Source organism: Eupeodes corollae, chromosome 3 (assembly GCF_945859685.1).
Source record: "Eupeodes corollae chromosome 3, idEupCoro1.1, whole genome shotgun sequence".
Classification (NCBI taxonomy): domain Eukaryota; kingdom Metazoa; phylum Arthropoda; class Insecta; order Diptera; family Syrphidae; genus Eupeodes; species Eupeodes corollae.
The window spans coordinates 44,097,134-44,123,920 of record NC_079149.1 but is presented as its reverse complement, the minus strand read 5'-3'; the positions used below and the strand labels follow the sequence as shown (position 1 = coordinate 44,123,920).

General features: G+C 31.1%; 1 protein-coding gene across 5 annotated transcripts in view; it reads left to right on the top strand.

Annotated features, from left to right (window-relative positions):
- LOC129949357 (protein windpipe) overlaps positions 1-19,911 on the top strand; it is a 75,914-nt gene extending 56,003 nt beyond the window's left edge. For all 5 annotated transcript variants that reach the window (XM_056060759.1, XM_056060756.1, XM_056060760.1 and 2 more), the window contains one exon: positions 17,299-19,911. In XM_056060759.1, the coding sequence (XP_055916734.1) occupies positions 17,333-19,219 (1,887 nt within the window). In that variant the 5' untranslated portion in view covers positions 17,299-17,332 and the 3' untranslated portion in view covers positions 19,220-19,911. The remainder of the gene's footprint in view (positions 1-17,298) is intronic.
- The last annotated feature ends 6,876 nt before the right edge of the window (positions 19,912-26,787 follow it).

Here is a 26,787-nt window from a genome sequence, read left to right as displayed (position 1 = left end):
CAAACTTTTATTTACTAAATTTTTTAGAATAACCCAATCGGAGAAATTTTTTAAAAACACAAAATTCTACAAAAACAAGAAAAAACTGATAACAAATATTTTTCGACTCAAGTATTATAGGAACAAAGAAGATATTGATTTTAAATTTTTGTTATCTTAAACAAAATGTTGTTACAAATAATTTGTTAAACTTTTAGCAAATTGAACAAATGAAATTCAGTGTTGGTTCCAGTCCTTTTCTATGTTTAATTCTTTGACTTTTCTATTCACGAAACAAATAATTAGAAGTCAAGATTTTAATTTAAAAAAGAAGCTTCAAGAATAAACTAACAATATTGATAATGCTTTTAATCAAGAATTACATTTATTGGACCTGGTATGTTCCAATATAAATTTTTGAACATAGTCATACTTTGAGATATTTGTAGATAAAACTTGAAACCATTTACAATAAGCCTCAGACTAGGCGGTAAATTTGATGTCGGAACAAATTTATAAAACTAAATGTCTGCGATTTTTCCTTTTTAAAAGTGATTTATGCCTAAAAGACATTTTTTTGAATGCAATTATATTTGATGATCTTAAGCCTGCTAAACAAAGCTTAATTTGAGCTTAAATTTGTGTTTATAATTCTTAAGGTTTTCAAACTTTAAAGTTATCTGCATTGAAATACAAATTCATAACAACAAAGTAAACCTTTAATTAGTTTCTCTTAAAAAAATCTCGCTTTTATTTTAATATCAAAATGAAACCTCCTATTGGAAAAATTATACATGAAGAAATGCAAGTCTGCATTTAAAATGTTATCTCTTATTTCATACCAATTTAACCTTGAACCTTTTAAAACCCATAAATTACCTGTTTTATTCGCCATTAAAATTAATTTTATTTGTCAAGTGCATTTTGAAACATGAGCGATTAAGAATTGAAATATATTTTTTAAGTCTCATGAGATAAGTAATCTTACAGCAGCCCATACTGTGGTCAAATTGAGATTTGTTCTAATGATTTTAAAAATCTTTATTATTTCAAAATTTTGGAAAAGATTGAAAAAAATACATAAAAATGCTAAAAAACTAATGTCATTAATGATAGTAAAAGGCCAATGAAAATATTAGTTAGAAATATAATTCAGTTTGCTTCCAAATTCCTGAAATTTTTTTAAAATTCTTCAAGTAAAAGTCAACAAAAATACTTTGCTTAGGTCTTGTTTATTTTAACACTAAAGTTGCTTTAATTCATTAAAAGAAGTCGAATATTTAGATACTTCTTTCTTGCTTAAAAATCAACTCTACCTACCAGAGTGTTGATTAGTCATAATCGAAAATAAATGCCAACTTCAGGAAAAAATCGATAATTGTTTTTTGTTTACAATGTCAATACCTTTCAAATTGATTACAACTTTTTTTGACAGGCTTGCAAATGTAATTTTTTTATCTAACACCTTGTGAATTTTGAATTCAGTTCTCGAATGTCAATGTTCAAAATCAATATGAGCAAATCAATATTCACCGGCATGCTTAGCTCATTAGTTCATCAGCATTTTTGGCACTCGAATTACCTAGCCATAGCCGATAGCCGTCACCACCACCGGCCACCCACTCAAAAGCATAAATAAACGATTAAATTTATATTCAATGCAAATTCATTTTGAGAATAAACTGCTTCCATCCTGCCCTTAATTTTGGTTACCCCTCTTTTAAAGTCTTGTGGAAAAAAAGTTGATTTTTTATGAAATTTAAAAAATGCTAATAAGCTTTTTTGACGGTTTAGGTATAAAAAAAAATAATTTATTATATTTTGTGTGCGAAAAAAATTGTGACTCAACAGAACAAAAAAGAAATCGAGTGCGTAAAAATGAATAATTTAAAAAAAAAAAAAACAAGAAACTGTATCACCTGAATATAATGATGAATCAACTGAACGTGTGGTCTGATTTTAATCATTTTTGGTGTTCTTGCCTCCAGCAATACCTCCATGATTGACAATTAAACAAAAATGAAATAATAAATCAAGAGCTAGACGACATCAACTGAAAAAGTTGAATAAACTCACCCAACTTCGAAGTGACACAAGGGAAACAAAAAAACGCTTGCCTATTCAGCTATTTCTTTTATTTTGGAACAAAAATCTGAAAACAATAAAAATTTTATTTTAAGCGTGCGTTACTGAAATAGATTCGCTTTTCACTTCGATTTTAGTTTCTTTTTTTGAGTTTAAATTACATTTTTCCTGCCACGATCGTGTAACAATTTATTTTCAGTATCGTAACTTTTTTTTATTTTAAAGCAAGGTCATTGCAGGTCAAATACTTTGTCAGCTCTTAAATAAATTGAAATTGAAAACTCACTCCACTCATTCACTCAACTCTGCTTGCCGCCGCGCCTGCCACTGCTGCTGATTGTTGAGGCTATAGCTTAGAGACATAGGAAAAGTTCATGCACATCGCCAGAAACTAAATTAAACTGATTTTATTTGTAAATGAATTGTTATTTTTTTTCTGTCGCTTGAGATTTGTTTAAACAAATTGATATTAAATGCGTATACTATATCTTGTTGGAAAAAAAAGAGAGTAGAGGTATGTTTTTTTTGCTTTGAAAGATCTAACAATATAAAGCAGAGGGTTGAACTCTAATATATCAAGGTTGTGAAATAAATGAGCATCTTAAGTGTGCAATTTTATTATTTTTAACTTGTTTTATATACTTAACTGGTTAGCAATAATTTAGTGTCTTCTATAGTTCAATACTAAAATGTATGTGAACTAGTTAAACAAATATTTTATTATACCACCAAACAAGAAATTGGAAGTTTAGAAGTAAGTTAAAATCTTACTTTTTTCCATGACCAGTTCGCATATTTGCGACTTAAAGGTCTTGAATAGAATGTGAAGTATTGGTGTAGTTTTAATTTTATACGTAGCCACAGAAAAAATAAAGAAACGAAGTATCACAAAATCTCATTTTCAAATTAGTAAGATTTGATCACACAGCCGGCCCAAAATCAGAGAAGGGCACACGATGAAGCTAGAAATAGAGAGGCTTTCTCACAATTTCAGATCATAATATGATAAGAACCCCAATCATTTTGATGTTTTTCAAGTGGACCCGTCTTGAGTTCTTGTGTTAAGTAAACTTTAAAAAGCTTGAGATCAAAGAAAAATATAATGTAATGTCGTTTTGGCCCTATTGCAAGGACTAACAACGATTTGACAAACAAACAACATACACGCTTTCTATTTTTAACATATGCATTATGCATAAACAACTCAAAAATGATAACATTTTTAAAACAGAGACATAAATTTTCAAAATTTCGATGCATAGTTGATACATGTTCTGTTCAATTTTTAGTAATGGCGTAGTTTTATTTTTTAAATGTCAAGAATGTTCCCTTTTTCGTAGTCATGCTTCCAAGTTGACTATTCAACGTTTTTCAATCGCCCCTGTTTGTGAAAATGTGCACTATAATTCAAGGCATTCAATTCAGTGTCGCTCACAAGAACTTGGGCTGCCGCTAACCACAACATGCCATTACCCAACACTTATCGTGTGTTCGCAAACTGGCTTTTGGAGTAGTAGGAAGTGGATCAAAATGTTGGTCGAACAACTCGAAATAATCTTAGCAATGAGGCCGACATCAATCCATGCGTAATTAACGAGGTGACAATGCATCCAAACAATGCTATTGTTTGAAGTGGGTTTCGAGCTGCAGGTTATCACCGTCAACGACGAAAACAGTGCAAAGATACGATTTTTTTGTTATTTTTGTAATAAACTTGGTCTTTCTTACTTAGGTACTTACTTAAGGTGGTGCTTCAGTCCTGTGTGAACTAGGGCCTCACCCAACTAACTTCTCCACCTAGCTCGGTCCCTAGCTAGATGTCTCCAGTTTCGCGCTCCAAGTTGGGTGAGGTCACTTTCCACTTGTGTGAGCCATCTGATCCGCGGTCTTTCTCCACTGCGCTGTCCGGTGGGTGTCGATTCGAAGACTTTCCGGGCCGGAGCATTGCATTCCATGCGCTCTACGTGACCTACCCATCTTAGTCGTTGGACTTTTACCCTTCTGGCTAAGTCTACGCATATGGTAGTAATTGGACAGACGTTTGAAAGATAGTGCCTCTAGTGTTGACGTGAAAGCTCTGCATTATTATTTCAAGTACAATGTTACAAAAATTGCACGACAGCGCATCACCTTGTCTAAAATCTTTTTTGGCATCGAAAGGTTCTGTTAAGTTGTTTCCAACCTTTATGGAGCAGCGTGAATTCTTCATGGTCATGCTGCACAAACGGACGAGTTTGGCAGGGATTTTAAAACTAAACAGCTCGTCCCTGACCGAGTTACAAGACTTATTTGTTATAGTAAATGATCGTACTTTTCTCAAAAGCTCAATCTCTCTTTAAGTTAAAAGGAGCTTTGGAGAAACCTAAAGGAAATTGGTGCAACTAGGGACAAAAACTCATCTAAATGCTCCCTAGACCCACAAGTGCTGAAGTCGGTATTTGTTCAACCTATGCCTAGCTCCACACGTAATTTGCATGTCAGTGAAAATGAAAATGCTTTCGAATTTAATTGTGTTGAGTCTCATGAATTAATTACTGCTATCAGGTCGCTTCGCTCTAATACTGCAGGTTCGGATAACATCCCTCCAAAGTTTGTTAAATTAATTGTATCTGTCATTACAGCACCATTACTACACATAATTAATTCATCAATTTATAATAGTGAGGTCTCAGAGCAATAGAAAAGTGAAATAGTTCTACCTATTCCTAAAAGGAATTATGCAATTGAACCATCTGACTTTAAACCAATAAGTTTACTTCCATTTTTCAGCAAAGTTGCAGAAAAAATTTCGGCTGACCAAAAAATAACTTTCTTAGAACTTCATAACCCTTTAACTTAATGGCAATCAGGCTTTCGTGCTAAAAATAGCTGTGAATTTGCTGTTTTAAAGGTCACAACAGATTTTCGTGAATTTCTGGATCGTGGACAAATTGGTTAATGGTTCTGCTTGTCTTTTCAGAGGTGTTTGATAACATAGACCACTATATCCTTTAATCCAAGTTAAGCAATAAAATCAACTTTTTAAGGACGGCCATTCAATTCTTTCAGAGCTATTTATTAAATAGAAGTAAATCAATAAAAACTGACATCGGAACATCCATTCCCTATAATATGAACAGCGGAGTTCCTCAGGGTTCAGTTCTTGAACCTCTATTGTTCAATGTTCACTATGCTCATCAATGACTAACCTGATGTTGTTCAACATTTTTTTGTACACATGTATGCAGATGATGTTATTATCTACAACTTTTCTGACCAGAGCAGCTTGGGTTGCTGAGTTAACCAAATAATTAATGACTTAGCTAATATTCAGAAATGGGCTGTTTCAAATTGCTTCTTAATCTCGAAGACAAATTAATAATGAAAACCTACCTATGACAATTTTAAATGAACATAGTAATGAGTATGTGACTAAAGTAAAGTACTTGGGATATCAAATAAATAATCGTTTAACATGTTGTGATGCAATCTCAGATGCCATACGAAAAATATATGGTACACTAAGGTCCTTAAGACCATCATCCTACTTCCTTCATTAAAATGATGAAATAAAAAAAAATACCTTGTTAAGAGTTTAATACTACCATTTTTCACTTATAACTCGCCTGATTATCCCCCCGATTTAGATTCAGAATGTAAGCAAAAATTAAATGTGGCTTTTAATGATTGCATTCGTTTCATTTTAGGCATACAGCAATTCGTCGGTGTTTCTCATCTTCAAAATTCTCTTGTAGGTTTAAGCCTGAAAAACTTTCTTAAATGTAAGAATGTGATACTACTTTACACCATACTTCATAAAAATCTCCGAGCTACTTGGAAGAACTACTTTGGTTTGACCACTCACAGAGAGGCTTGCGAATAATATTACCGTGCTTCTCAAATACTATTGCAAAAAGATCATTCTTCGTGTCTGTAGTTCGTTTGTGGAATACTCAACCAATCGAATTGCAGAGAATGAGCTCATCAATTTTGTTCAGGGAAAAGGTATCTTTGTTTTCTCACCTTTTTTAAATTAATTCATGCATGTGAAAGATTCATTATCTTGTTGCATTTAGTAAATTTAATAAATAAATACAAAATATTAAAATACAAACACTATTTAAAAACAGAAACTGTCAAATTTTGCAAGCTTTCTAACAATTAACTTCATAAAAGACTAAATAAAAGTTTTTTTTTTACTTTTTTTCAAACAAAAATTTCCCACACTAAAAATCTCCGCTATAAATTGTTCACTAATTCTCATAAAACAATCAATTTATTTAATCAAATCAAATGTGTAATGGCTTTTTCATATGAATTTAATGAAGTCTTTCAATTAAAAAGTTTATGACTTGAGGATATGATTTATATTTATGGGAATATGGCAAAAACTTATTTTTAACATGTTGACTAATTTATGAACAACTAAGATGTATATAACATTGAACTAATTTGCTATTATTTCTCCATAAAACATGGTCTCTTGAAATTGATATACAGACATCTAAATATATTCTTGTTTGATATCATAATTTTATTTTAATCCACATTTATCCATATTATTTATGTCTCATCGCCAAACTGAAAATATGTGTAGGCATGAATGACATAAATTTGCCAAAAAGAATCAAAAAAATGCCAAAAAAACTAGCAATTCAAATCATCGTCATCACCATCATCAGCAGCAGCAGCATCTAAAAAGGTCAAAAGATTCAAGATGCTTATTCGTTCGGTTGCTTTCAGATTTCTCATATTCAATTAATTTATTCTGATATGTATGCGACATGGCACTTGAATGAGTTAAGAACTTAAAGAATAAAAAATGAATTTTGATTTTTGTATGCATTGACACATACTCTATTCATTTTGTTTTGTTGCTTTTGTTTTTATGTCTTCAATATTAGTCTTATGCCCATAAAAATTGACACTTTAAAATTTAACAAGTTGTTTGTTACTGTGACACATAATTCAATAAAATATCTAGGCCAGCTCATTAAAATATCCATCTATGATACATTACCATATAAATAGCGTGTAGCATGGCAAATAATAATTATTATTAATTTTTTTTTTTAATATAAGAAGTATTCATTTATACACAAGACCTTGTCATAGCCAAGTTCAATAGCTTAAGCTTTAAATTAGAAACTTTATAGTTAAATTTGTATTTTGCATATTTAAAAATACAATTTGTTGTAATCCCAACTTGATATTCTTAACCCTTCCTAACTAGACATTTGTAAAATTAAAAAGTGAGTATACGCCACAGTGCAGAACTCGTACTTTCTTTCTAGGTTAATTCTTTTTATATTGGCAGAATAGGTATTAAAGGGTTAAAGTTCACTTCTGAAACATAAAAACTCTTACAAATTTTCCCTTGCTTTGTGTTTAACGATTTTCGCAAAAACATGTGGTATTCAAGTTATAACATAGAAAGTTGTTATTAATTAGTTAACTGAGTTCCGGAATATTAAAAACGTTATTAATTTTCTTGCGACCTTTTGATGATTTTCCCATTTGCAAGTTCAAATCAAACAAACAAAAAACCTTACACATATGCATTTCGCAGTCATAAATCAAAGTCTATATAATCCTTTCCTTCCCAAACAAATCTGTCTATAGGTAAAGTTGGCCGTAATTGCAGGAAATCTTTTAGGTCAAAACTAATAACTTCACATACTATGCGCTTTGTGATGCCCCCAAGTAAGATTATCTTGGATAATCATATATTTCTTATTTAGGACCTGATCTATGAGCGTTGTGTTTGGTGTGTTAAGGCAATAATGAAAAAGGAAATTTTGTTTCCAGTGTAGGTATTGACAGAGATCAATAATAGCCAATTCATTCTTTTTTTTCTTGTTGCAATAAAAAGTCTGCAGGTAATGATGATCTTCGTTAAATTGAAACCACCTCACAGCATGTGGGCAAAACGACACGGTATACGACATCATTCTCATCTTCGTTTTGTGTTGTGTCTTTTATTCGACACCTAACTTCATTGCTGTGTCACTCGTTTCTCTGAAGTTAATTTTGCTGTTGTTTTGTTTAATTCAACATCATATCCCGGAGCTGTCAATCTTTTAAGAAATATCAACTTTCTTCGTGTCAAGATATCATTTCCAAATGACAACCGGCTCCCTTTGGCCTTAAAGGTCTGCATTTAACTTATGCATACCTTTACACGAAAGAATTTTAATTCTTTTCTTCATGATATGAAGATTGCAAAAACGAATGAAAAGAATCCAATTGACAGATTGATTATTATGCATGTTAATTGTAAAGAGGTACAAATTTTATGACATTGACATTTTGCACTTCTAGTTAATTTGGTCAGAACACAACAAGAACGCAAACGCTGAATGAAACAGATCTTCTCGCAATTTGACAGATAACTTATAGGGTGACCATTGGCTATGATTTTAAAAAGAAACAAATTTGTGTGAAATAAGAAGAAAAGAACAAATTAATTTAAGAAGAATATTTTAAGAACAAATAATGATACCATTTCTAAAATAATTTTTTATTACCTTTATGACATCAGTTAAATTATTTTAGTTTTAGTTTAATTTCACCAATCAGATTACAATCTTATAGACTAGATACTAATACAAACTATAATATAATTGTTGGTGAAAATATACTAATATAAATAAATAAATAGTACTATAAATTACATTTTTTATTGTTATAATTACAATTGATTAATACAACTTAATAATAAAAAAAAGATTAAGTCTTAAAATTTTTTAGGAGGTTGCAGTTTATATATTATTTAAAACATATTTTTTCAAATGATTCTCTCGAAACAAAAAGATTAAAATCAATCCTATGACAAATCAAATTTACTTCTCCTTTGCAACGCGTAATGAGTTCATTCCTGCCATAATTTGTACGATGAAACTGTTCATAAAAATGAAACCTGTAGCGTGTAGTTCTAGAGGGTGCATTTACACAATTCACTAGTCTTCGTAGAGGAGGACAATTGATATGAAATATTACGATGTCTCTTATAAACGTTACTGAAAAATAAGTCCTACGATAGAAATGAGATTACATACCAAATAATAAACATCGAGTATAATAAGAAGGCCTTACAATGCTCCAGTTTAGCTAATAAAATGCATATATGGTAAAATGTTTCTGAACTTTTTCAATTCTGTCTATTAAATTATTGTAGTAAGAGTTTCCAATATGCTACAATATTCAAGAACTGATCTTGCCAGTGAATTGTACAGATATTTTAAGGTATATTTATCTGAAAATTCCTTGGTGTTTCTTTTTAAGAAACCAAGCATTTGATTTGCTCTGTTTATGATATAATCATAGTGCGGTAAGAAGGAAAGTTACTCCTATATCCTTCTTTCTACCTCACGCTCTAAATTTACATGGTTGATAGTATAATCAAACACTATGGGATTAGAATTTCGGAAACACGACAAAACTTGACATTTAGAAGCATTTAACAGTATGTGATTTAGCTTGCACCAATTATCGAGCCTTAACAGATCTTCCAAAAAAAGAACACAGTCGGCTTGACAAGAAATCTTACTGTACGGTTTGAGATCATCCGCGAAAAGAAGGCAATTTGAAGTATGAAAAATATCAGGTATATCATTTACAAACAGCAAGAATAATAATGGACACAAATGGCTTCCTTGTGGAACACCAGATGGTACCAAGATATATTTCGAGAGCGAGCTATCAACTTTTACTATTTGAATTCTACCAGCTAAATATGGTTCAAGCCACTTTAGTAGTGAAGAGTGAAAACCTAGAGAAGTTAGCTTGTTTATTAGTACTTTATGGTTAACTCTGTCAAATGCCTTTGCATAATCTGTAAAAATAACATCTGTTTGCAACCCTTTTCCATATTTGTAATAATGTTATCGCTTATTAATGTTTCTTGCGGTTGATTGGGAAAAATAATCCGTTTAAAATGAAAATCCCGTTTTCTGATACATTCATGTACGTAAATAAGGGTCATGTCCCAGCGTTTTGTTTTGTTTATTTTTGTTTTCCCAGGCGTTTAAATATAAATTTGGTATATTAAACATATCATATTAAAAAATTCCAGATATGGTCACCATAAATGAAAATTGGAATAAAATTTGCCCTCAAATGTACATCCATAAACTTATCCTATATTAAAAGTGTAAGCAGAGATGTTAGAAGGTTAGTTTAGTTTTGGCTAAGTTAATTTGGAATGCCTTGAGGGCTCAACACATACTCAAATTAAAATACCTGACCATGTGATCATTTGGGAAAGCTGTAATTTTTGCCTAAGATTTTTTTTTACTTTTAAGTATTCTCAATTGAGTTAGGCAATTTCTTTCTTGTTGGCAAATCAAATTTCAATTTGTTTCTTTCTATTTTGTTTGGTGTCTGAAGATTTGAATAGTAATAAAAATAGATCAACTAAAGTACTTATCTATTTAATTGCTTTCAAGGCATTTGCCTTGAGGGGCAAATTTTTAAAAAGTGTTATGTTCGATTTCTTGCAATAAAGGTATCGGTTTAAGATTTTTATCTTTGCTCAATCGATGGCGTGCAGTTTTTTTTTGTTTGATACAGACATTCAGAAGGTATTTCTATATCATAAATATTTTTCTTAAATGGTGTTTTCAAACTACGGGAAGTACATAAATAGTAAAAGATATTAAAAAGCCTATAAATTGCTTGTTTGAATTGTCTTTCAATCCAATTTACAATCTTGCAAGAAAAAACATTTAATTTAATTAGTTGTTTCTTCTTGTTAAATTGTAGGGTGTTCTTTTAAGAAAAAAAATTCCGATGGGGATAGCTGTTGAACTGGCTATTATACTTATGAACTGTTTAGCTCTCTCTTAGTTTACCTAGACATATTAGAATACAACTGCTTTCACCTGAAGAGTTTATAAACCGTTTAAATGTACTTACAAAAACTGATAATGTTTTCTAAGCTTATAGAAGCCTACCCGATAAGGTTCTTTTCTGGCGTAATGAGTAAATAAGCACAATTAACGTGCTTTAAGTGAAAAACAACTTCATCATACTCTTAAAAAAATCAATCGTCGTTATTAGAGCTTCTTTATGTGAAAGTCAAAGTGCTAGAATAAGAAAAAGGAAATAGGTGCCAATGCACATTGGTTTTCAAATGACACAGTGTAAAGCATTCCACATTCGCGTAGTACGGCTTAAGAACGAATCTCTTGACAGTGCGATTGAACTTGGGTAATGATAATCATTCCTAGATGCACAAGTATTATGGTTACATTTATTAAGAGGGGCTTATTTATTTATTTATAATTCCTTAAATACTAACGTTAACAATTCTCAATATATACTTAAAATCTAAAAACTTAAACAAGACTGTTGAAAAATATTAATTTGCAATTTATACTTTTTATATTATCATTTGGTGAATTAATGCAAGAGTGAAATTTATTTCAAATAATTGATTTAAGGGACTATGTACACCATAGTTTGATATGCTAAAATAAGTATTCAATGGTTTCTGAAGTCTTATACTTGAACGACTAAAACTAACGTTTAAACTACCAAGAACTGATTGTGATGAAATTTGTCCATTTATTATTACAACAATAAAACGAAACTGAAAGTACATTCTATGATATGTCAAACAAGGAAGATTTATGAGAGAAAGTCTCTGTGAATAAGGCGGTAATGTATAAATATCATGAATCCATGGAAGGGATCGTAGACAAAAACTCAAAATTTTTTTCTGAATGGCTTCGAGTCTTGTGACGGGTACGGTGTAGTAAGGTGACCCAACTGTACAAGCATATTCCAGGACTGGTCTCACAAATAAAGAAATCACGAAAAATCTCTTAATAAACCCCAGAACTCTATTTGCTTTTTTAACTATGTTAGTTTAGGATTTAAGACAACTCCCAAGTTAGAAAACACATATACTCTACTTAAAAGACAAGAATCAAACATGTAACTAAAAACGATTGAAACTTTTTTCCGTGTAACACTCATGGTTTTCAATCTGTAAACATTTACAACAAGGCGATTATTATTGCACAATTTCCTGAATAATATTAAGTCTTCTTGCAAGAGAATACAGTCAGATGTAGAGTTAATATTTCTTTTTTAATTTTAATGTTATCAGCATATATTAGGACAGACAAATTTTGTATTATCGAAACCAAGTCACTTATAAATAAAACAAATAGAATAGGACCAAGGTAACTACCCTGGGAGACACCAGAATTTACCACAAATGAACTTGAACACTCATTACACACTCTTGCAAATATGAGGAGATCCAGTTTATGAAACAGTCGCTAAAACCTTGATGTGATAGTTTTAAAAGTAATGTTTTATAACTAAATTTGTCAAAGGCCTTGCTGAAATCGGTAAAGATACAATCTACTTGTTCACATTTTTCAAAAACATCTAAGCAAAAGGACGCAAAGTGAAACAGATTAGTAATAGTTGAAAGCTTTTTAACAAAACCATGCTGGTTATCACAGATAATTAAACTACAGTGAAAAGAAAAGACGCTACATACGATTGACTCAAACAGTTTAGGTATCACAGATAATTTAGCAATGTCGGTAGTTCATTATTTCGTTTTTAGGACCTTTTTTGTGTAATGGTATTATGAAAGAGCTCTTTCAGGTAAAAGGAAACAGCGAGTTACTTAAAGACGTGTTGAAAAGAAGACATAACGGGTGTGCTAAATACGCAGCACATTTCTTTAAAATGGATGATGGTACACCGTCGGAACCAGGACTTATACATGCGTCAACTTGTAGGATACTATTAAGGACAGTATCTTTACTTTTAAAAAAATTGATAGAATTTAAGTGCGAGGAATTTATATCAGTGGAAGATGTGTAGGGAAAACTAATAGTATTATAATCTATAGAAGCATCTTTGGAGTAGTTTGCAAGCATGTTCGCAACTATTTTTGGCTCACTGCTATTTGGTGTCGAATCAGTCATTAAGTTAGGGTACCCAAATGATTTCTTCTTACGATTAAAGAATTTCCAAAAACTATCAGGATTACTTTTAAGGTTTAATTCAATTTTCCGAATGTAGTCATCATATAGAATGTTTGAGAAGTCAGTGAAAAGTTGTTTTATTATAATGAACGTCCTATAATCATCATCAGTTCTTGTTCCTTTTGTTTTTTTAATTTTTAACGTGAGAATCAAACAATGGTGGAACACTCAAGTTATTGCGAGTCTTTTCAAATGGAATCGTTTTGTATAAACAGTCAAAAAGAGTTAAATAAAAAATGTTACACATATCGTCAATATTTAAGTTAAAAAAGAAGTGATGCCAATTGATCGTACATAATAAATTAAAAAGGTTTTCAAAATTACACCTACTAAAGTTGAATTTTGGTTTGTTGTTACTAGACCCCATATGTGGTGAAGCCATTTTTAGATTAAGTGCTATGTCTAATGCATGATGGCGATCTTCGTCTACAATTTTGACAGCAGAAGAAATCACAGCTGCTTCAGAGCATATGTTTTCGGAGAAAAATACCAGATCGAGAGTTTTTCCAAAACAGTTCTTCACAACGTTGACTGAAGCCACATGAAGACATGCCATCTGTTAATAATAGCTCATTTGAAGATGACGCGTTTATTGGAACGTAGAAGTTATCGTAGTCAATTTGAATCCAATTTAGAATTTAAAAAAGGGCTTTAAAAATAATATGCGACAGAACTATAATCGAAACATTTACATCGCTAAAACACCGCCGCAATGTTTCATGCCTTTCGTTGTTTTATAGATATTTTTACAAACAATGTTATGTCGAATTAGCCAGTTGTATTCCACCCCTTAAACAACTCAACCGTAATACTCGCACTTCTAGAAATGCTAATCAGTTTATCCTTGAGCTCAATTTCGGGCGTTCTGTAGAGTATAAAGATTATTTCTTGAATCAAACACCGAAAAAGTGGAGTGCTTTGGCCACCGGTATCTTCTTTTAAATCATTCCCTATTTTCCTAACGGTCGCACTGTGTTTAAATATAAACATATAAACGGTACTAATAACCCCTTGAGAGCTTGTGAATTATAAAAATAAATTGAGATTGGGAAAATAAAATAACTAACAACCAGTACTTCGTCATCATGCTCCAAAAGGATATAAATACTTTCTATACAGTTGTTTAGTTTTTCAAAGACCTCGTTCTTTTAGCTTGGAGGTATATATTTTATACAATAAATAAATGTCCTGTTGCCATTTTAATTTTTAAGCATAGTATTTCGATGTCTCTTGATCGAAAGTCGTCAATCAGGTAACCAGTAAAAGTATTGTTGATAGCGACAAGAATTCCGCCACCAACGGCGTTTGAATCGTCTGAGTTATTACGATCACATCTAAAGACTTGATAAGAGGAGTCAAAAAGGTCCAAATCCGAGATAGAGTTGTTGAGCCATGTTTCTGTCAATATTATGATATCGTGAGAAAGATTGTTAATGTTTTTGTAAACCATGTTGGTCTTTCTCCGAAGTCCATTTATGTTTTGGTAGTAGACGAATGCAAATATCTATTTTAATAGAAAAGTAGTTAAGAGACATTGTGAACGGTGTTTAAGTGACGAAAATAATTCAAGGATGTTATGTCACTAAATAATTTTAAAGGTTAATTTTAGAACACTGTTCAACAGACTTCAGTAAGTTACTGGAGCACTAGCTCAGCAATGGTATTTATAATTAAGCTTTGATAGTATATTTGTTTGATAAATACAAGCGTGATGAAAGAGGAATAAGAACTCCTTGCATTGTCTCAGCAAGGCCAAACATGTCACAACATTGCGTATGTGATCGTCCCACAAGAGCAGATTGGTGATACACATACCAAGAATTTTTAGATGTTCAGTTTAATTAATGTGGCAGCTTGTACATAGAGGCAAAGTTGGTAATTTTCGGTTGAAACTTGGTAATAAGCAACATTGATTTTTCGACAAATAATATTTTGCAACATTTCTTATTCCACATTTCACAATGGTTTCATAGTTAAAATTAAATGAGATTTCCATCATCTATAATTGCTGATTAATAGTTTAATAGAAAATATTGGAGACACTTTTGACTAACTAAGTGGTACCAGAAAAACCATGATATTTTTGAGCTTTTAAGACAAATAAAAAACACTTAAAACCAAAGAATTGCGATCTTTCATTTCTAGCGTTTTAAAATTCGCAAGAACAAATCTGGCAAAATTATGTTTTTTTTTTAAATAATTGTCAAAGAAAAATAAAACAAAAGCATCCAATCTTCTTCAATGTTCAACCTCCATCCATCAGCCATTTAGTTTTTAACTTAAACAAAATAAAAATTCAACAAAATAAAAGAAAGAAAAAGAAACACTTAAATTAGATAAATGACTTCCATCAGATCAGACGTCAGTGCCAAAATGTGTCTTTTGTCACCTACGTTCTAAACCAGATGATGACACTTTCAGAACTGTCTGTTCCAGCTTCTGTGTGTGTCAATTGATAAATTTATTCGCTTTATTATAATAATTTATCCACATAAACACAAGCCCCCAAGATAAACTTAGGTCCTCATTTATATACATACAATAAAGTCTAGTGGACTTTTATATTCATAAATAATACAAAAAATAATAGATAATATATTTGTGTATAAAAAATAAAGAAATAAAAGAAACATTGTATGAATAGAGATTGCAATTCATAGACCCAACAAACCATCATACTTCAAGCCCCCATCAGACAGACTCTGAGGCATTTTTCTTATTCATCATCATCATCAAAAATCAGAAGTCAGAACATCAAAATGTCCAGCTCATCCCCTTAGCCAGTTCGAACCAGAGCTGCAGTGTTTTTCTAATAAATCTGCATTGGTAATAAAGAGTTTATTTAGCACGCGTCAATTTATGAAGTGCATTTCATTTTCATCTGTAGGAATACTGCGGGGTAGGTATATATCTCAGATCAGGAGAGATATAAATAGGTAATCAGAACTTCGGCCTTTGAAACTTCTGTAAATTTTCAAACAAAGGCTTTGCGATCTCGGCAGACTTTGGCGCATGTCGTTCATCGAGTTTTTCGTGTTTATATTTTCTCCTTTGAACTCGATGATCAAGCTTTAGATAGTCGAAGTGAAATGATGATGATGAATTTAAGAATGAAAAAAATTTTTTTTTGTTCAAAATGTCTCTCTTATATATGCATATAGATATAAAAAAAACAATAATAAATAAAAGACAGACTAAGACTAATTTTTTATTTTGATTTTTCGAAGCCTGGACGACAAACGACAACGCTGAATTATTCAATTTAGATTCAAGACGCAAGAGCCATATTTTAGAATGAAAGTATTTGGATTTAGACGGACGTTGTATGATAATTTTGTTTTTCTTTTTTTAATAATAAACGTTATACTTTTATTATACTGCATATATACCACGATTGGATTATGCAACTTGAGCTACATATATACTCGTATAAATTTGAGTAAGAGACGCAAAACAAATAAAATATAAACATTAATTTGAAACTTAATATAAAAATACAAGTGCAAGATCGACAAAAATAAACTTTAATGATGGTTAACGGATGTGTTTGATATAAACTTAATAGTCTTTTGACAACAAGAAAGGACACGAAACACAACGAGGTTGTGATGTAGGTGTTAATGAAGATTTGTCATCGCAGGTATTAAAAAAAATAAGTCAATTGATGCAATTGTTTGATAAGAGCTTTTGATGGCCCGAGAGCAGGAGTGTCGAATAATCTTTTACCCAATCAAACTTATTTTCGGTCGTGCTTGTGTCCCACTTTTGCGGGCTGTGCCGAGATAAACTCAAAATTCATAACTATAGGTCATACCATTTATGTCGTAAGTCTTGGGCAGATTTTAAGATAAGACCTTTGCTCTCTAGTTAAAAATCATCCAATTCAACAATAAGGAAACTGGTTACCTAATTTTTCAATAATTTGTATGTTTCAGTTATTAACCTTGACGCTCTCGAAGACATGGGTTTAGTCCTTAGTGAAGCTGCTTAAATGTTTTTTTGTCCAAATATTTGCCTGTTGCCCAGAAGTAGACCTCCAAGAGTAATTATGATCATAAAAAGTGACTTTCCACTCTTCGCCTAGATTCGTATCAAAATCGTAGGTCCCCCGTTCTTTCTAGTACTTTCACACGATATCGTTAAACAAATTGAATGATGAGTTCTTTCGTTCTTTGTTTATCTTGTAAAACTATTTAAAAACAATGTCCTCTAATACAACATTTCTTTTTTCTGTTCATTTCAGATAACACAACAAACAAATCTTAAAAACAATAAAGATGTCGCAAAACAAATTCAATCTATTCGCACTATTGGCACTGGTCCTTGTGACCCTAGCCAGCACATATGACTGCCCCGAAGACTGCCAATGTTCTGTTATAAATGGTGCTAAACCACCGCACAACTATGCAAAATGCTCCAGTCTAAATGGTCTGATGAAGAGCAGAAATCTGCCAATACATTCCATTGATCTATCCGGACTCGCACTTACCCGAATACCATCGCATCAGCTCGAGAAGCTACGTGATCTAACCGCAATCGATCTGTCAAACAACGAAATTGCAGAAGTCGGACGTTTGGGACCACGTGTTAAGAATTTGAATTTAAGGAATAACAGTATAACGTCTGGAAAGTTGTCGAAAATTCCAACTCATGTCCAGCACTTGGATTTGTCCCACAACGATCTGACTTACCTACCATTGGAACTGCGCAATCTATCGAACCTTCGAACGATCGAACTGAACAATAATAAGATAAATTGCTCCTGCGAAACCTTAGAGGTAAGGAACTGGCTGCAGGAGCAACATGTCTACACCAAAAGTGTGGTCAAGTGTGCCTACCCCAGTGAGGTGAAGGGTAAACCCTGGCTGCAAGTCAAACAATCGCAGATGTGTGATCGGGAGAAGGCCAGTTTGGGGTTTGACGAAAACGAAGACGACAACGAATTGATGATGGGTGACGCTCCTGCGGATGATGGATCTGGCGACGAAGAGGACGATGCCAATGAAGCTGAACTGGGTAAGGTGTTTATGCCAGTTGATGATAAAAAGCCACCAACGACCGAATCATCTAATCCCAAGGATGAAGTTGAGGGTTCTGGCGATGAACATGAACGTCACTTGGCTGAAGAGAAAGAAGATGGAATTTTCGATAATGATGATGGTTCTGGTAGTGGAATGGGTCCCATGTTAAACATCTTCAAACTGAACGATGACGAATCCCAGGAAGGAACCCCCGTAACTGAAGATGAAATCGTGCCTCTTGTAATGAAACCAGTTGAAGGTGCTGAATCCCCCGAGGAAAAAGACTCAACTGAGGCCGCTGAGAATGGCAATGACATCCAAAAGGCAAGTATAATGGTGCCAAGAGATGAGAATGAAGAGTCCAAAAATACCTACGTGCTACTTGGAGTGATTTTGTTAATAGTTCTGGGATTGATCCTCTATGTTGGTATCAAACGTTGCAAGACAAACTCCAGGAACCGTGCCAATGACGCCGAAAATCCACGCTCCACCGAACTCTTGAACATGGACAAAAAGAATCTTGGTAAGCCCATTCAGAAGAATGGCATGGAACATGCTCCTCTGATAACCGAAAAGAAGAAGGAAGAAATAGTCAAACCAGTCAATGGCAACAGTCGGACAGTCTACGAAGACGAAAAGGACAAGAAGACTCATGAACCACTTCTAAACGGTGACAGCAAACCTCAAAATGAATCGAACAACAACGTTTTACCACCAACTACAGAAGAACCAAGCCAGCCAACAATTCGTCAACCAGAATACACCGAACCACCTTATGACCCCAACCATCGAATAATCCCCAGGTACCCTCCTCCAAAATCACCCAGGGCTTCGAAACAAAACTACCAAAACGATGACGATCCCTATCTGCCATCTTCACCAAGAATGGGCCGTTACAGCCCCGTGTATTCTCCAGAAACAGGCAAAGTTAAAATCAAGTTAACCGAGACGCCCAGGCCAAAGACCCCCATGCTCGTGACAAGGAGTAAATCTAATGCTGGCGATATTATCACAACACCAGTAGTAAGATCCAGAACTTCGGCAGCGCCTGAGGGCGAGGTAGGTCTACACGCGCGGACTGAATCACCCCAAACACACACGCAAGAAAACCTACAAAACCATATGAAAGAACAACAGCAATAGAATAATTAAGTTTATGTAGGTTATTTGTAATTTTATATAAATATTTAATAATTTGTAAATTAAAGTGATTTATTTTTTTTACTCTATGTATGTAGGTATGATTCATATTTTGCTATCATTCAAGTGTCCTTTAAAAACCGATAGTTACTATTTTTATTTCCTCTTCTTAAATGGCGCCCAACACTTGTCTAGTGTAATGAATTTGACATTCGATCTTAATGAGAGTGGCGCCCAACTTAAATACAAATGAAGAGATAAATAAATTAAATCCAGTAATATTTTTTTCTGAAAAAGAAGTAAAATTCTCCTATCCTTATCCTTATTTTTAAAATTTGACTTCAGTCCTCCCAAAATTCAATAGCTTAATTTTTCCCTTCAGAGTTGAGAAACATTTCTCATCTCAACGCACATAAAATAAAATACAGAGATATGAAACAAAAAGCATATAAACATTTTTTATTATAGAAATAAAAAATAAACTATATATTGTGATAAGTTTTAAATAAAATAATAAAAATCTAATAAATATATATTTTCTAAGAAATTCGTATTTTGTTGTGTACCTTTGGTGCGTGTTCCTCATTCAAAATTGTTTGGTCGAGAAAAAAAAGAAATTCAGAATTAATATATTTTTTTAAAATATAAAATCAATCAAATATATTAAAATATAATTTATAACGAAATAAAATAAATTAAAAGAAAAACAAAACAAACAAAAACTGATCATCTGTATTATTTGTAATATTTATTAATTTTTTTCTTAGTAAGACTAAAAAATAAGAGGGGATTAAAAAATAAACAAGTAGTAAATACCAAAGTTAAAAAATAAAAACGTATCTTAAAATAAAAAAAAAAAACATAAACAAAAAATCAAAGTTGATTTTAATTTTTAATTTTATTTTCGATTGTATAAAAAATGGATTTTATTGAATTAGGTTTCCTTTTTTTTAAATATATTTTCTGTATGTTTACTGCCGTGTTTAATATTAAAAACAAAATAATAACGATTAATTATTATTTAATATAATAAATAATCATTTTTGTATGTTATTCTTTTTATTAATACAAAAGCACTGCGCATTTGTTTCGTTTCAATTATTCTTTATTAATACATTTAATTTTTGTTTGATTATTTTTAAGATTTAAAACTCCTACAATATTCAATTATTAATTTTTAAATATGGTAGTTTAATTAATTTTTAACGAAACATAAATTGTTAGAAATGTCTATATACTGTTAAATATTATTTTGTTTTTTAGTGAAGAATGTAGCGTATATATTTTATTTTAAGGAAACTTAACACATAAATAAAATCTAAATGCAGTGCTATAATTATTTTTCTTTCAATTTGTTTTTTTTTTTTATTTAAAAAAGTAAATAAATATATTTTAATTTTAATTGTTAATGTAAATGGATTTCTTTAAATTTTAAATAAAGTAAATATATTTTTATTTTTGATTAAATAAATGAAATTGTATGCGTATTATTTCAAAAATGAAGTAGGTTCAATATAATGTGCATTATGTATGACTTCGTGTTTTAGTAGCTAAATAAATATATTTAAGTATTTGCGGTGATACAGATTGGGTCTGAAGGAATTGTTGCATTCCAGGAAATGTATTTTTGTTGATGACAGTTCTATGGGCTTAACCATAGTTTTCTTTGTATTCGGTTTTAAAAGTTCATTTTGGTCTTAAAGAGTTTTGTTTAAGAAAAAACATAAAAACATTCACACCAAGGTTGCAAAATTGGTTTTATGACAAAAAAATTGCAAGCTAAAATAATGACTTTTAGCTTATACTGTTTTAAAATTTGTTTATTAAAAAACTTTGGCAAGGCAGCGCACAGAATTCTATTCTTTATTACAATATTTTTTAGTATTAAATATCTTATAGAAACCATTAATTCAAGAACGTTTTTCTAATTTGGATAAAATCAACAATGCACAGATTTTAAGCTTTGATTTATAACATCTACATATATTAAATAAGCAATAATGAAAACAATACATACAAAATCTTCTATGAGGAAAATACTTCAAATCATGTCCGGAAACGTTCCCAAAATGACCGTTCACGAAATGACGATTTCAAATAAGAGCGCCTTTTGATTATACGGCGATCATCTTAAATGCGATCTGTCTATGTCAATAGGAACATGTTTGAGGTTTCTTTGTTATTTCGAGTCGTAAAAAAGAATTTCATCAATAAATAAATGTAATAAATTGAATTTAATGATGTACGCTCCACGAATAATGAATAGAAAGGTACTTAACATTAAGATATAATTTATTTGACAAGAAATACTCTGACAGCCGGCTTTGTTATTGTTCTCTTCCTCGACTGACGTTTGACACCGAATGGCTGGATTTACTTACAATTATTTTTGATCGATTATCGATATGTGCACTGAAATGACTTTTGCGGTATTGGACAAAATATTTTGCATTTATATAGTTAAAAATAAATAATCTTTTAGCATCCTCTCTAAAACTACATTTTGTATAAAAACTACGGTGTATTGAGTAATGACCGGGGTTAAATACCTTGAATTTTTCAAGTATATTTTGGACTTGTTGAAGATTATAAATTAGACGCGTTTCCGAACTGACTTTCTATGCCTGTATATTGATTTCATTTAAAAATTCACCTTATTAATAAATTATATTGTTTGATTGACACACAAAACAGGTTAGTTTTGGTATTTTATTCATTTTTTTTTCAATCTAGTCGAGATTTAAGGCATTAAATTGTTAGCAAAGCCAATTCTGCACATTGGTGATTTTGAGCCAGCTACTTCAACTATAACTATATTGCTAACTATTCAAATAATAAATTCCTTTTATAATTTCATATAAATATTTTCTCAGTAGTCATAGTTGGTGAGATAAACACATACAAACCTCAATGTGCCATACAGGCTTACTAATTTGAAAAGCTTGAATTCAAGAGTCATGAGGAATTAATCAAATTACCGAAAGCTAAACGAAATTTCCTGATTTTAAAATGAAATCTAATACGAAGATGCTAGAATAATTTAAAATTATAAAAATCATCTATTTCATTTAGTAACTTCCTAAAATGGAATTATGGCGGAATCACAAACACGCTTCAGCTTCGTCTGCGTTACGGGCCTGTTTCGAGGTTGCCTTAAATGAAATTTCTGAAGCGTGGTTGTGTTTCAGCCATTAACATTTTACTAAACCGTTCAAAATGTTGAGCCAAGCTTTTCAACGCAAAGTATTTGGGTTTAAAAATGATGACAACTTATAAGTCAATAAATATGTTATCTACTATAAGATTTACCATTACACTTTTTTTTTTTGAGAACGATAAGGATATTCTGGAAACGTAAAGTTTGGATAAATTCAATAAATTAAATTCGATACAATTTTGTATTTGTTATGTTGAGGAAAATTATTGATAAGTATATTGGTATAAAATTATTTAAATGCTATGGTGACTTTAGGAATTCGGAGCGCTCAGAAATATATTATGATATCAAATTCGCAGTTTGCACTTTTCGAGCTGATTTTTTTACATTTCATTACGCCTCTACCAAAAATCTATCGATACATTGCATTGACAAAAAAGCTTTTAAGTGGCAAATAGAATCGATCACAATTTTTCAAAAAAAGTTTCCTGAATGTAGATTTCTCTATTGTTTGTCATGAGAGACGTGTTAGGTGTAATTCCTACCGGTCGGTATCAAAAGGGACATATCTCTAGGTCGTCTTCATCCATAACCTTATTCGCACACAAGAATGATTGTTAGTTTTAAGACAGTAGCTCTGGTTCTCTATGAGCTATTAGCCTGGTTAATTAAGATTTCTTTAAAAAATGGTCACAATTGGCAACCGCGATCTTAAGATCCGAAACCTTTTCATACTTTTTTCTTTAAAGCCAAGTAGAAGATAAGGCTTTAGTCATTGATCCGCAATCGATTCAGGACCTCAAAAATGGTAGGTACTTCTGAAGTTATCGAAAGCATACAACTAAAAATTTAGATTTCGTCAAAGCAAGCTTAAACATGCCAGTAATTGCCTTATATCGATCTGATTGGTTTTTCCTTACGGCGAAACAAATTTTCATTGATTTTTATAAAAATAAAATAATCTTCTATTAAATATCGTATCGGAAAACTCTGCTAAAACACTGTTTCAACATTTTATCAATGAAAGCTATAATCCGGTAGAAGAGAGTGGTTGAGACTATCAGTTTGTATACTAATTTGATCGATTCAAAAATTAAAAAAGAGGAACATTTTGTAAAAAAGGTAATTTTTATTTAGATAAATACCTTACTTAACTTCAAAAATTTCTTATCTACTACGATTCTCAAACAAAACAATAAAATCTAAAACTGGGTCATACGAACATCTCCTGTATCCAAAAACTCTGCTTACAAATAGTACTTATATTTTAAAATGTGCCTATAAAATAAGTTTGTCTCCAAACATTTGAAATGCAATTAATTACAAACCAACTTGATTTATTATATTATTTTTATTTACATCGATTTTTTAAATAATTTTTATATAAGTACAAAATTTTTGATTTAAGTTCAGAAATATTTTTAACATGCAGTTATTTAGAACTTTTTTATATATCAAGAAAAACTATCAAACATTCTGTGTCAATTCTGTTTGATTTGATAGTTTTTCTTGTTTATGTTTATTATTAATTTCATATTATTTTTGTTAATTTATTTTTAATTTTGTGTCAGTGCCGTCGTTGGAAAGATGCAGTAAATATTGAATTAAGACACCCCTGAAGAAGTAAGGAACACTTACGAAATGTTGGGAAAAGAATTTAATAAGTTTTTTATTTGCATTCCAAAAACAAAAAGACCAAAAGAGCCTAACAAAATATCTTATGTATATATAAATAAAATAATTTTTCAAATTCACATAACAATTATCGTAACGACTTTTTATAACACTTCACTGCTTTGCAATTGCCACATCTCTCTTTAAAATTCAAGCTTAGAAAGTTTAAGCTGATTTTTTTCATAGTCATTTCGTTTTTTGTGTTGAAATTTGTTTTGCCAAGTTACACTTGTTTTTCCTTCAAGTCATACGAATTCCACCATATTTTCAAATTGCTTTTGTTTGGTATGCACATTTTTCGCTGATGATTCCCTGTAATAGAATTTATTTGCTTAAATTTTGAATAAAATTATTATTTCCCTACTTATATTTTATCTATTTCACACAATTTAACACAATTTTGTGTCATTTAAAAACAAACTTAGAATTGCAATTCTTTACCTTTCTTGGTGTAGAAACAACATTTTCGTTTTCGAAAGATAATGACATTCGGAAACGCACTGCCAGGTACGAAAAATCCGAATGCGGATTTGTCATTCCGTAAGTACTAGATTTCTTATCCGCATTAGAAATAGAGAGTACAAAATATTCGTTTTCGAAAATATTTGCTTTCTAAACGCATTACAGAGTAGGGTCCCTGGTTGGAGATTTCTCTACTGTCTGTCATGCGAGAGGTGCTAGGGAAACGAAATCTTAAGATCCAACGCCTGTTCAGACTTATTTCTTTGAAGCTAAGTGAAAGATAAGGCCTTATGTCAATGATTCGCAATCGATTCAGGACCTCAAAAATTGTAGGTACTCCTGAAGTTATCGAAGGAATACGACTAACAACTTGATCGTTCTACATTGTAAGCGTAGCCATGCCAGTTATTTGCCTTATATCGATTTGAATGGTTTTTCTTTACGGCTAAACAAACTTTCATTGATTTTTCTTAAGAAATAATCTTATATTGAAATTCATATCGGAAAACTCTGCTTAAACACTGTTTCAACATTTCATCAACGAAAACTTACGTTACTATAATATTCTAGAAGAGAGTGGTTATAAAGAGGAACTTTTGTAAAGAAATTAATTTTTATTCAGATAATTAATTTTACTCCTAAAATTGTTTATCTTTTGTGAGTCTCAAACAAAAACATAAAATACAGTTATGGGTCACATGAACATGCTCTTGTATCCAAAGACTCTGTTTTTAAATAGTACTTTAAACAGAGTCTTTTTTAAATGTACCTATAAAAAAGATTGTCTCCAAAAATGTTAAATGCATTTAATTACAAAAAAAAATGTGATATATAATTTTTTTTAATTTAAATCGAAATGCAATGCAAATCGTTTTTGAGGAAATTTGAATTTTCGATTTTTCATCAAAAAATGTGTACATACCTATTGCTATTTTTTGAAAATAATGAAAAAAAAATCTCCCAACGCGAAGACTTAAAATCTTAATTTCCAAGTTAATCTCAACCGATCCAAAGATTTGGGCTGTAGAAGACCAACATTTTGTCGATTTCTCTACCATCGAAATATCATGTAGAACTAAAATTTAGAGTTTCAAATTTTGTACGAATGCAATACTCGCCATATTTGTAGTTCCTATGTATAATTCGCAAGTTAAAAGGTGAGATTCTGAAATAAAACTGCACAACTAAAAAAGATGTCTTAAACACATTTTTGAGTAATATTTTATTGGACAATTGACGAAAAATCACATTTCACTATACCCTTACACTTGTTCCTTTTTTTCATCGCTTATTTCAATTAAATATTTAATCCTATTTAATCGGATTTTTATGTATTCCATAAGATATACAGTTTCCAGTATGAATTAAAAGTTTAAAGTTCTTAAGCAAAAGAAAATAGAAACACAAGTTAAGAAATAATCAGATTTTGAAAATGCTTAGAAAATTGGCATTATTAGTTGACCATTGTTTTGTTAATAAGTGTACCAAAATACGTTTTTCAATTCAAAGTGTACGTGTGTAAATATATGTAAATTGAATACACAAACCAATACATTTTGCGACATCTGTTTTTCGAATGTAGAAACTATATATTGAAATGGTTGACAACTCAGCTCATTAACCAGCATAGACACAAACCGTTTTATAGTAAGTCGGAATTTCGCCATTTATTATAAAATACAAAATATATGTAACTGTAATGATTGTGAAAAGGATTAGGTAGATTTTTTTGTTTGCAATTTATGAATTTATTTAGAAATAAGGTGCGAAAACATTGATCTTTAGAGTTTGAACAATCGGACATTCGAAACGCTATATTTTGATTGATAATAAACCTAATTTTTTGTGTACGTTTTTTAATGGTTTTCATCATTTATCTACAAAAAATGTTAATCCTTATTTTTGCTTTTAGGAAGTTAAAATATATGTATACGCATGGTGTGCATGACAATGCGGTTAAAATTAACCCAATTTTTTTTTCTTTCTAACCTAAGGTTAGGATGGTCTTAGATCAAAAACAAAGGTCAGGTTCAGCCAACACAAAGGATTTTATTTGCAGTCAACAGCATTCTTTGAACGTACATTTTGACAAAGGAAACTAAAAAGTTTTTCGGATGTCATACATTTCAAATTCAGAACTTTACTTTATCTTAAAACATTATTATCTTCTAAAACACCATAACGATTTGTAGTTTGTATTGTAAAGGAATATAACTTATTTCTTTCTAATTTAACAAGGAACACTTTAACACAAACATTAAATGGAATTGTGCAAAAA